Here is a 12757-nt window from a genome sequence, read left to right on the forward strand (position 1 = left end):
TTTTAATACATTTGCAAAAAGTATCAAAAATCTGTTTTCGCTTCGTAGTTATGGGGTGATGTGTGCAAAATGCATCATACAGAGAGGATTTCTGTATTTTGAAAGTATCTTGAAAAATGTTTTGCTTATCAGCAATCAAGTTTGGGACTATGGCAACGATGGACTAATGAAAAAAATACCAAAATATCGTTTTAGGGTGGAGTTTTCCTTTAAGTATACACCACAGGAGTTTTTATTTTTTTATTTTATTTACCTTCTGTGTAGGCGAAGGTTATAATGTCTGTATTGAAACACAAACACAACCGATTCACCACATAAAAACATAAAAACATAAACCAAGTAATGTCTTATGGAAATACTTATAATTATTCTTTGTATGATAAGCAGCATACAATATATGGATAATTGTTCACATTTTACATAATATTTGCCCTAATTATTTACAAAATATACAGGATGGGACACTTTTTCTGAAAGATTCAATAAATCCGTGACCCGGAAGTACTTCATTCTTGCTTGTGTCATAGAAGTCTTTGTTTTGATTTTGCGTTCAAGCTTGTGTGGAGTAAAGACTTACTGACTGAACTGAATAGACTACTCAACTGTCATTCGACTGATAATGTTTAAACTACAATTGTTTCATGTGTTTCTAAATGAGCGTTTAACGGCGGCTGCTGTGGAGATTTTCGGTGCAGTTGAGAAAACGGTAGTAGAATACCAGGAGGAGAATGATCGGCTACGGAGACTGCTGCGGATCACACCGGAGCATATTACACCAGAGATACAACTATGTCGAACTGGTGCGTTCAGTTCTACTCAATTCATAATTTGTGCTGTACGTTTGATACCGGAGCCTTCGAGGCATGCGTCAAAACCGCAAAGCAGTTGTACCGATGCGTGTATCAATTGGATCAGAAAGACGTCGCTTCGTTTGATCACGTGCTTTTTTCAAATAAGTGCGCTTTCTTCGATTCCAAGCTGCTTTTAAATATTTACCTCTACCGGACACCGTAGTTACAGGTATATTTAGGATTTAGTTATAAAACGTTTCACCTGACTGGTATCATAGCAGGTACAGTAGGGGACTCTGGAACAGTCGGCGAAGTTAGGGTATGCGGTCAAATCCCTATATTTAAAACAAATTTCTAAATCATCTATGCGAAATCACACTATGTACTGTTTTTCAAGTATTTTATTTAGTATAGTATACGCTTCTGTCTTAAGCATCCAATATAATGCCATGGATTCAGTTTTCGAAGGCATAAAAGGGAAGCATAATGTAAAATTTGAATCTGGTATTCCAGTTGATTTATGAGCTACTAAAGCCAACGACTTACCACTGAGCTGTGGAGTTTTGAAGAAAACAATTTGAGAAAAAAAACCATCTCATAATCATTTACAGTTACGTCATTTAGCAGACGCTCTTATCCAGAGCGACTTACAAATTATGATATCCAGTGGAACAACCACTTTACAATAGTACATCTATATTTTTTGGGGTAGAAGGATTACTTTATCCTATCCCAGGTATTCCTTAAAGAGGTGGGGTTTCAGGTGTCTCCGGAAGGTGGTGATTGACTCCGCTGTCCTGGCTTCGTAATCAGACGCTGCTATTCATTGCTGACAAGCAGATGTTATTAATGTGCATTGTGAACCAGAGGAGGCTGCTAGGAGGGGTTGTAGGAGGACGGGCTCATTGTAATGGCTGGAATGGAGTATATGGAACTGTATTGAACAAAGCAAACGTATGGAAACCACATGTTTGACTCCGTTCCATAAATTATATTCCAGCCAATACAATGAGCCTTTCCTCCTTTAGCTCCTCCCACCAGCCTCCACTGTTGTTAACAGGTAATGAAGCTCTGAGAAATGAATCGTTTTCCGGAACAATTTGGTGAAAGTGCCGAAGCCTTCAGAAAGCCTCGGTTTCCCGTCACTATTAATAATACAGTGTTTTTAGGGATTCAGTGATCTCTATTCAAACACATACGTAATTTTTAACTTTTTCCTGTGCATGGTCAGCGTCACTAAAACCAGGAAGTGATTTGGTTGTTAATTTTTTATTCACAGTAATTCCATTTACAACAATAAGCACAATAGTTTCACAATATCAAAAGATTTGAATGTAGCTATAATTCTGTTGTAGTTTTACCAAAAATTATTGTATTTCCCCTTTCATCTGATTTTTTTTTTTACTGTAAAGTTAAATGTTGAGCTATTAGCTAGCTTGCTTGTAGACTAGGTTGGGCCAAACTAGCAGCCCATTTTTAATTCTCACAGGAGGTGTAGAACAAATAGCACACAACAACAACTGCCGTCAATTCGTTTTCACTTTGGATATTCAGAGTTCTCTCGTCAATGGCTCTCTGAGTCCAACGGAATGTGTCCATGCTACATTCAGGTGATTCCTCAAAAAACTAGAACAAAACAGGACCCTGATCTTTTGAATTTTTACAACAACAACAATAAAAAATATCAAAAGAAGGGTCCTTTGGAGGAAGGATTGTTGACATAAATTCTACATTTGTATCTTAGCATAATTGAGAAATAATTAATTGAAGTTTGAACATGTGTGAGATTTGGACCATGGCCAGGCTTCCTTTAAGACACCCAGGCTTCCTTTACAGTGAGGGAAAAAAGTATTTGATCCCCTGCTGATTCTGTACGTTTGCCCACTGACAAAGAAATGATCAGTCTATAATTTGGTAGGTTTATTTGAACAGTGAGAGACAGAATAACAACCAAAAAATCAAGAAAAACGCATGTCAAAAATGTTATAAATTGATTTGCATTTTAATGAGGGAAATAAGTATTTGACCCCCTCTCAATCAGAAAGATTTCTGGCTCCCAGGTGTCATTTATACAGGTAACGAGCTGAGATTAGGAGCACACTCTTAAAGGGAGTGCTCCTAATCTCACCTTGTTACCTGTATAAAGGACACCTGTCCACAGAAGCAATCAATCAATCAGATTCCAAACTCTCCACCATGGCCAAGACCAAAGAGCTCTCCAAGGATGTCAGGGACAAGATTGTAGAGCTACACAAGGCTGGAATGGGCTACAAGACCATCGCCAAGACCAACACAAAAGAACTGTCAATCGCCCTTGACCTGGGGCTCCATGCAAGATCTCACCTCGTGGAGTTGCAATGATCATGAGAACGGTGAGGAATCAGCCCAGAACTACACGGGAGGGTCTTGTCAGTGATCTCAAGGCAGCTGAGACCATAGTCACCAAGAAAACAATTGGTAACACACTACGCCGTGAAGGACTGAAATCCTGCAGCGCCCGCAAGGTCCCCCTGCTCAAGAATACATATACATGCCCGTCTGAAGTTTGCCAATGAACATCTGAATGATTAAGAGGACAACTGGGTGAAAGTGTTGTGGTCAGATGATGCCAAAGAGCTCCATTTTGGTCTCAACTCAACTCGCCGTGTTTGGAGGAGGAGGAATGCTGCCTATGACCCCAAGAACAACATCCCCACCGTCAAACATGGAGGTGGAAACATTATGCTTTGGGGTGTTTTTCTGCTAAGGGGACAGGACAACTTCACCGCATCAAAGGGATAATGGACGGGGCCATGTACCGTCAAATCTTGGGTGAGAACCTCCTTCCCTCAGCCAGGGCATTGAAAATGGGTCGTGGATGGGTATTCCAGCATGACAATGACCCAAAACACACGGCCAAGGCAACAAAGGAGTGGCTCAAGAAGAAGCACATTAAGGTCCTGGAGTGGCCTAGCCAGTCTCCAGACCTTAATCCCATAGAAAATCTGTGGAGGGAGCTGAAGGTTCGAGTTGCCAAACGTCAGCCTCGAAACCTTAATGACTTGGAGAAGATCTGCAAAGAGGAGTGGGACAAAATCCCTCCTGAGATGTGTGCGAACCTGGTGGGCAACTACAAGAAATGTCTGACCTCTGTGATTGCCAACAAGGGTTTTGCGACCAAGTACTAAGTCATGTTTTGCAGAGGGGACAAATACTAATTTCCCTCATTTAAAATGCAAATAATTTTATAACATTTTGACATGCGTTTTTCTAGAGTTTTGTTTTGTTTTTCTGTCTCTCACTGTTCAAATAAACCTACCATTAAAATGATAGACTGATAATTTCTTCGTCAGTGGGCAAACGTACAAAATCAGCAGGGGATCAAATACTTTTTTCCCTTACTGTAAGACACCCAGGCCTCCTTTAAGACACCATAATGTTTCATCTTTGTTTTTGCTACAAGGCAGAAATTGGTGTCATAATGCTTTACCACTTGCTCTGTAATATGAGTAGTATTTTTACTTCATTTCTTACATTAATTTATGAATATTGAAAAATATAAACATGAATATTGAAAATATCTTGTTTGGCAAAATTTTCTATAGATTGTTGAACATAATATACTCTTCGGGCATGTCAAAATTCCAGAATGGGATCTCTAAAAGTTTTAGAGCTAAATATCTTAAATTCATGTTAGAAGGAATTCAAACAAGGACAGTACTTGTCAGTAGATATTTTTGCACACGTGGATATTAAGCTATTAAAAAAAATCCCCAAAAATTCATTTAAAATCAGTGAACTTTAAATTAGGAAATATTTTTAAAAAAAATGTTTTACCCCTTTTTTCTCCCCAATTTCGTGGTATCCAATTGGTTATAGTCTTGTCTCATCGCTGTAACTCCCGGACTCGGGAGAGGCGAAGTTCGAGAGCCGTGCGTCCTCCGAAACACAACCCAACCAAGCCGCACTGCTTCTTAACACAATGCACATCCAACCCGGAAGCCAGCCGCACCAAGGAAACACTGTACACCTGGCGACCTGGTCAGCGGGCACTGCGCCCGGCCCGCCACAGGAGTCGCTAGTGCGCGATGAGACAAGGACATACCTGCCGGCCAAACCCTCCCTAACCCAGATGACACTGGGCCAATTGTGCGCTGCCCCATGGGCCTTCCGGGTCACGGCCGGCTGTGACAGAGCCTGGACTCGAACCCAGAATCTCTAGTGGTACAGCTAGCACTGCGATGCAGTGCCTTAGACTACGAGGCCCGTCCTCCCCAATTAAGGTGCCACCAACCTGTGATTAAGACAAACTTTTTTTTTCTGTAAACACCAGGTTCTGCAGATGGCACTTGTAAGATGGTCCCTTAGCCAAGAGTGCAAACATTCCCCCATTGAAACCATGGTAAAGTCACTTTATGAAAACAAAACTTAACTCAAAAACAAAGGGTGTAGCTTGCTCTCTACCATCTTCTGATTCTAGACATATCACTTTCATCATCCTAGGATCTCCCGTCAAAGAGAGATTGACAAGAGAAATCCAAATATGAAACCAATATCCAAAGTGGAAACACATTTATGGCAGTGACAACGTCTGGAGTATCTGGTTTATTGTTCACCCTTGGTTGTACAGGCAGGTGCTCTAGCTCCAGCACAATGGGAAATTATCCACTGTAATGCAGAGCCATGCCACAATCATTTTACCATTATACAACTGGGTATTCAAGTCACCAACAGACTGGACACAGTAGGTTATAAACCTACAATAACACACGTTATTGAACCAATTCAAACATGTTTTTTTATTTTTTTATTTACTAAATAGCTTCTTCACATTATAAGGAAGTAATTGAAAATAGATTCTAGTCTTACAATCATAGAATTTGAATTTCAGTTCACCTTTTGAAATGACCCCAACAATGATGTCTAAATAACTTAAATAACTTATGCTCCTCTCCTTCCCTCCAGACTCCTTGCAGTTCTCTCTTTCTGTCTCTGAAGAGGAGGTTCCCCCTGAGCAGCAGCACTGTGAGCAGGAGTGGAGCCCCAGTCTGGGGCAGGAGGACCCAGAGCCCACACAGATTAAAGAGGAACAGGAGGAAGTCAGGACCAGTCAGCAGGAAGAGCAGCTTCAAGGGTTCTTTGATACCAAAGACTCCATATTCACTCCTTCCTGTGTGAAAAGTGAATGTGATCAGGAGGACCCACTTCAGTCCTTGACTCTTCCCCAAACCCAGACTGTGGAGAACAGAGAGAGAGACTCTAGACCAGTGGATCTCAAACCTTTTGGCACTGTGACCCACATTAAGGGTCTCAACATTCCCTGTGACCTTCCAGATAATCAAAACAATGCCTCCAGCCACAGCTCAGCCGTAAGCAGCTACACAGTAGGACTTTACAGCAGCCCACCATTGGATCCCAACCCACTGTTGAATCTCAACCCACCAATGGAGAAACAGTGTTTCAAACCCAGCACATCTAGAAAAACTCATCACTGCCGTGACTGTGGTGAAACATTTGCTCTGAAAGCTGACCTGCAGAGACATGTGACTCACACCAGGAAGAGACCCAGTGAATGCCTCTTCTGCAGAAAACTCTACAACTCCACCTGTAAACTAAAGGTTCATGTCCGACTCTGTCACAGTGGGAGACCCTGCACCTGCCCCTTTTGTGGAAAGACCTTCAAACAAAAAGGACATCTGTCCAGGCACATGAGGATTCACACAGGAGAGAAACCATTTTGCTGTGGTGACTGTTGGAAAAGCTTCAATCGTAAGGAGCACCTTACCAGGCATATACGCATTCACAGAGGAGAGAAACCTTTTAGCTGTGGTGACTGTGGGAAAAGCTTCAATCGCAAGGAGCACCTAAGTGAACATAGACAGACTCACACAGGAGAAAAACAACATGGCTGCTCAGTCTGTGGTAAAAGATTCACTCGGAAGACTCATCTGCTGAAGCATATGGACAATATCCACAAAGAGAGAGAAACAGACAGAAGAAAGAAAATCTTCAGTCAGAAGATGGGAATGAAAAGACAGGATGTGGACAACACTCTTAGGAAAGGAGAGCAACTCCAGACCATTCATACTGTGTCTCTCAGATAAATAGATATTTGAATGTAAATTAAGTTTGATCATTACCTCATTATTCAAATCAAACAGTACAGAGTATTGTAGGAAATTCACAGGTCTGCTGTAATAATAATAATAATAATAATTTATTACATTTGTAAAGCGCTTTTAATTATACAGAATAATCTCAAAGTGCATAAAATGAAAACCCCCAAAATATATATTAATGGACACAATTACACAGATGACGCTACAAGGGACACGGACAAGGAGGGATACTACCATGAATACACTGGAAAGTCAGCAGGAGGGTTTTGAATTCAGTCTGGAATGAGACGGGGAGCCAGTACAGAGATGCCAGGATGGAGGTGATGTGGTGGTGTTGAGATGGGGAGCCAGTACAGAGATGCCAGGATGGGGGTGATGTGATGGTGTTGAGATGGGGAGCCAGTACAGAGATGCCAGGATGGGGGTGATGGTGTTGAGATGGGGAGCCAGTACAGAGATGCCAGGATGGAGGTGATGTGATGGTGTTGAGATGCCAGGATGGAGGTGATGTGATGGTGTTGAGATGGGGAGCCAGTACAGAGATGCCAGGATGGAGGTGATGTGATGGTGTTGAGATGCCAGGATGGAGGTGATGTGATGGTGTTGAGATGGGGAGCCAGTACAGAGATGCCAGGATGGAGGTGATGTGATGGTGTTGAGATGGGGAGCCAGTACAGAGATGCCAGGATGGGGGTGATGTGATGGTGTTTCCGCACTCTCATCAGTATTCTGGCAGCACTGTTCTGGATGTACTGGAGCTTCTGGAGACTCCTGACAGGGATCCTGGTGAAGACTGTGTTGTAGTCCTGGAGACTCCTGACAGGGATCCTGGTGAAGACTGTGTTGTAGTCCAGGAGACTCCTGACAGGGATCCTGGTGAAGACTGTGCTGTAGTCCTGGAGACTCCTGACAGGGATCCTGGTGAAGACTGTGTTGTAGTCCTGGAGACTCCTGACAGGGATCCTGGTGAAGACTGTGTTGTAGTCCTGGAGACTCCTGACAGGGATCCAGGTGAAGACTGTTGTAGTCCAGGAGACTCCTGAAAGGGATCCTGGTGAAGACTGTGTTGTAGTCCTGGAGACTCCTGACAGGGATCCTGGTGAAGACTGTGTTGTAGTCCAGGAGACTCCTGACAGGGATCCTGGTGAAGACTGTGTTGTAGTCCTGGAGACTCCTGACAGGGATCCTGGTGAAGACTGTGTTGTAGTCCTGGAGACTCCTGACAGGGATCCAGGTGAAGACTGTTGTAGTCCAGGAGACTCCTGACAGGGATCCTGGTGAAGACTGTGTTGTAGTCCTGGAGACTCCTGACAGGGATCCTGGTGAAGACTGTGTTGTAGTCCAGCCTTGAAGAGATAAAGGCATGGACAAGCTGTACAAAGTCTTTATCATGTTTTTATATCATTACAAATAGGAATATCTGATCGTTTGATTCAGAATGTCTCTCAGGGTGATGAGATAATAGTCGGACGGATGTTATCGATACATGAAATGAAATAAAATTCCAGAAAAGGTCTCCTTGCATTTGTCCAAAAGTATTTCTCGTAAATTCTGACATAATGCTGCTCATTCATGATTATTGATGTAATGCTGTGTAGAGTAATGATAAACAGTCGACTCCTGATGAATCATTGATTATGTAGGCTGCCTTCCACAGTAGTAAACTCCCATCCAGCTGGTGGCGCTGTTTTGTGTTTCCGGGTTCGCCAGCCAATAGCACAACGGATTTTCTAAGATTCCTTGACTAAAACACGGAAGTAAGAATTGGAGTAAAGAAAGACCCACTGACAGATCTGAATAGACTACCCAACTCTCATTCGACTTAAAATGTATAAACTACAGTTGTTGAGTGTGTTTTTAAATGATCGTTTAACGGCGGCTGCTGTGGAGATTTTCGGGGAAGTAGAGAAAATGGTAGTAGAATACCAGGAGGAGAATAATCGTCTACGGAGCCTGCTGCGGATCACACCAGACATAAAACTATGTAGAATAGGTTCGTATGTGGATCTATCGATAGCTTGCTTCATCCTCTAATGAGCGATAAACATTGAGGGGGTTCGATTCATCCCGCCCGGACGCGTGTTTTGCATCGGCTGAAAGTTGATTGCATTCGATTTGGAGCTGGGCAGCCTCCCGGTGTTGTACCGAAAGCTCCCCCCCTGCCACAATCATAGCAGGGCAAGTTGCAGCAATGAAGGATTAACGGTCTGAATGGTCTGTTCACGCGAAGGGGGGGGGGCTTTTCGGTACAACACCGGGGGGGGGGGTCTGGCTTTTCGGTACAACACCAGGGGAGGGGGGGGGGGGCTTTTCGGTACAACACCGGGCGTGAGCCAGGTGCCCAGTTCAAAGGGCACAGCGTAAAGTTGTCGGCTCAACAACAAAAAAAGGGACTTAATTAAGCACGTGTAGTAATTACTAGGATTCTGTGAAAACACCGAATACTACTCAGTGTATGTAGATTAGCCAGCCAAATAGAGAAAGGAACCAGCCAGGCCTTCCTGGTTCAACATGTTTTGCTGAAGGAGCTTTATTTTGGGTGGCCTCTGGCATAGCCGGGCGAACTAGGGGTGCTGCAGCCCCCTTACATTTTCTTTGCAACTTAAGTGCGACTCGAGTTTCCATCTTCTCCGAGAAAGACGTTATTTTACAATCTAAATGTCTGAACATTTAGGAATTCAGTGTATTGTTTAGTTGTTTTGGATATGGTCTCGGCCTATATGATCCAGACAGTCTTCTAAGTGGACAACATGACACCTTTTAACATTAAACATTTTCTCATGAGATCCAACTTATTTACAGTTTACTGCAAAATATTAATTGCCACAATTGATTTTTGTTCTCCAAATTATGTATTTTATTAAAACAAAACATTTATTGAAAAATAAATTAAAGTAGTGCTGAGCTATTTAACCGAATCATTGCGTATCATTGCATTTGTAACAACATAACCATGACAAAACTTCTATTAGGTCAAAATAAAAGTCACGTATCAAAATAGCAATTCAATCTGTTGATGACCAAATTCGACACTTATTGACCTCAAAACAAAAATTCCTCACTTCGTGTTCTTATTTTCGTGGACAACTTTTGGGCGGAAGTAAACCCTCTCACTTCGCCTCTTTGTCTCTGACCTAGTTCAGTGCAGAAACGTGGTAATTAACTACAATTACCATAATCCATTGTGCCTGTTCTTTCCGGCCAGAGACAGAGGCGGATACACACACGGATCATATGAAACTGCATGAGAGAGAAATGTAGTCTGCACAACACAACGACAAGAGGGATAGAGATAGTTTGAGTTAGCTCTGCCTTATTGATAGTTTAAGTAGTTGCTGATAGTGGTGAGGAAAAGGAGTCTATCGTGTCCGGAAGCGACTTCACCATTCATATTCGGGGTTCATCCAAACATCGTTTTAAGCTTTGTTTGACTATTTATTGACAGTTACAGCTGATTTCGGGATTGTATATCTATTAGAGGTCGACCGATTATAATTTTTCAACGTCGATATCGATTATTGGAGGACCAAAAAAAGCTGATACCGATTAATCGGCCGATTTTTATATATATATATATTTGTAATAATGACAATTACAACAATACTGAATGAACTTTTATTTTAACTTAATATAATACATAAATAAAATCAATTTAGTCACAAATAAATAATGAAACATGTTCAATTTGGTTTAAATAATGCAAAAACAAAGTGTTGGAGAAGAAAGTAAAAGTGCAATATGTGCCATGTAAAAAGCTAACGTTTAAGTTCCTTGCTCAGAACATGAGAACATATGAAAGCTGGTGGTTCCTTTTAACATGAGTCTTCAATATTCCCAGGTAAGAAGTTTTAGGTTGTAGTTATTATAGGAATTATAGGACTATTTCTCTCTATATGATTTGTATTTCATATACCTTTGACTATTGGATGTTCTAATAGGTACTTTAGTATTGCCAGCCTAATCTCGGGAGTTGACAGGCTTGAAGTCATAAACAGTGCAATGCATGACGCATTGCGAAGAGCTGCTGGCAAACGCAGGAAAGTGCTTTTTGAATGAATGCTTACGAGCCTGCTGCTGCCTACCATCGCTCAGTCAGACTGCTCTATCAAATCATAGACTTAATTATAATATAATAACACACAGAAATGCGAGCCTTAGGTCATTAATATGGTCGAATCCGGAAACTATCATCTCGAAAACAAAACGTTTTTCCTTTCAGTGAAATACGGAACCATTCCGTATTTTATCTAACAGGTGGCAACCCTAAGTCTAAATATTCCAGTTACATTGCAAAACCTTCAATGTTATGTCATAATTACGTAAAATTCTGGCAAATTAGTTCGCAACGAGCCAGGCAGCCCAAACTGTTGCATATACCCTGACTCTGCGTGCAATGAACGCAAGAGAAGTGACAATTTCCCTAGTTTAATATTGCCTGCTAACCTGAATTTCTTTTAACTAAATATGCAAGTTTAAAAAAAATATACTTCTGTGTATTGATTTTAAGAAAGGCATTGATGTTTATAATTAGGTACATTCGTGCAATGATTGTGTTTTTTTCGCAAATGCGCTTGTTAAATCATCCCCCGTTTGGTGAAGTCGGCTGTCTTTGTTAGGAAGAAATAGACTTCACACAGTTCGCAAAGAGCCAGGCGGCCCAAACTGCTGCATATACCCTGACTGTTGCACAGAACGCAAGAGAAATGACACAATTTCCCTAGTTAAAAGAAATTCATGTTAGCTGGCAATATTAACTAAATATGCAGGTTTAAAAATATATACTTGTGTATTGACTAAGAAAGGCGTTGATGTTTATGGTTAGGTACACATTGGTGCAACGACAGTGCTTTTTTCGTGAATGCGCTTGTTAAATCACCCGTTTGGTGAAGTAGGCTGTGATTCAATGATAAATTAACAGCCACCGCATCGATTATATGCAATGCAGGACAACCTAGATAAACTAGTAATATCATCAACCATGTGTAGTTAACTAGTGATTATGTTAAGATTGATAGTTTTTTATAAGATACGTTTAATGCTAGCTAGCACCTTACCTTGGCTCCTTGCTACGCTCGCATAACAGGTAGTCAGCTTGCCACGCAGTCTCCTCGTGGAGTGCAATGTAATTGGCCATGATCGGTGTCCAAAAATGCCAATTACCGACTGTTATTGAAAACTTGAAATCGGCCGTAATTAAATCGGCCATTCCGATTAATCGGTTGACCTCTACTATCTATTTTCTCTCCTTAAATATAAGTCATCTGATTTATTTGTTTGTCTATTAATTTTTTATCGAACATTTCAACGCCAGCTCCTGATATCAGGGCATAAAAACAACAATCTCTCCTGAATTAGCCTAGTGCGCGTGTGCGCCCAGCTATATCATGTCCCAAGGTTGTTTTCCCTGGGTTTCCCTAGCTAAACTAGCTGGCTAGCTGAACTATGCTAGTTTTCGTCCTCATTGCCAAACTTCATAAATACTGCACCCTCAACTTCAAAACGAATTTGCTAGTTATACAATAAGACATTCGCTGGAAAGAAACATGAAAACTACGTTTTGTTTTGAGATATCTGTCGTAAGACAACGGTGGCGAAGGATTGCAACTTAACGCGGATCCAAGTTCAGTTTTGAGATCCACCGGCTCGTTGGGATATGTCGTGATTTTGCCAACACAGCCAGATATGTACACAGTCGTGTACCCTTAAGCTTTTTAAACTGACTATCGTATTTGTTGGTTAAATTAATATAATAAGTAATGCAGGAATGTCACGAGTTAATTGACATGAGAAAACTCGAGAAAATAGCAACTCTACAGAGCGCAGTGACTAATGACATCTAGACATGGAAAAAACACTCCAAAAAGCATA

General features: G+C 41.5%; 4 protein-coding genes across 8 annotated transcripts in view; 3 read left to right on the forward strand and 1 right to left on the reverse strand.

Annotated features, from left to right (window-relative positions):
• The window catches only part of LOC115194677 (zinc finger protein 37-like), a 1069572-nt gene that overhangs the window by 210139 nt on the left and 846676 nt on the right, over positions 1-12757 (reverse strand). The gene's annotated exons all lie outside the window — the stretch shown is intronic.
• The window catches only part of LOC115194676 (gastrula zinc finger protein XlCGF26.1-like), a 900659-nt gene that overhangs the window by 101919 nt on the left and 785983 nt on the right, over positions 1-12757 (forward strand). The window lies entirely within an intron of this gene.
• The window catches only part of LOC115194683 (zinc finger protein 91-like), a 62170-nt gene that overhangs the window by 47068 nt on the left and 2345 nt on the right, over positions 1-12757 (forward strand). Inside the window, exon 1 of one of the 3 annotated variants that reach the window (XM_029754587.1) lies at positions 8555-8882. The exons of 1 other annotated variant lie outside the window; for it this stretch is intronic. In XM_029754587.1, the coding sequence (XP_029610447.1) occupies positions 8717-8882 (166 nt within the window). In that variant the 5' untranslated portion in view covers positions 8555-8716. Of the gene's footprint in view, positions 1-8554; positions 8883-12757 lie in introns of those variants that run through there. One more of the 3 variants, XM_029754588.1, reaches the window with a different exon arrangement.
• On the forward strand, positions 15-8405 carry LOC115194682 (zinc finger protein 251-like). 3 transcript variants are annotated; one of them, XR_003878445.1, is made up of 3 exons: positions 15-800; positions 5736-7393; positions 7531-8405. XR_003878445.1 is itself a non-coding variant. In XM_029754585.1 (2 exons), exons 1-2 carry the CDS (start codon positions 620-622, stop codon positions 6872-6874), a joined length of 1320 nt encoding a protein of 439 aa, XP_029610445.1. In that variant the 5' UTR covers positions 15-619; the 3' UTR covers positions 6875-8405. The 3 variants fall into 3 exon arrangements, 1 of the variants encoding a protein (XP_029610445.1); XR_003878444.1 differs by having other exon boundaries at positions 5736-7360; positions 7394-8405; XM_029754585.1 differs by having other exon boundaries at positions 5736-8405.

The sequence above is a fragment of the Salmo trutta genome, chromosome 5, assembly GCF_901001165.1.
Source record: "Salmo trutta chromosome 5, fSalTru1.1, whole genome shotgun sequence".
Taxonomy (NCBI): Eukaryota; Metazoa; Chordata; class Actinopteri; order Salmoniformes; family Salmonidae; genus Salmo; species Salmo trutta.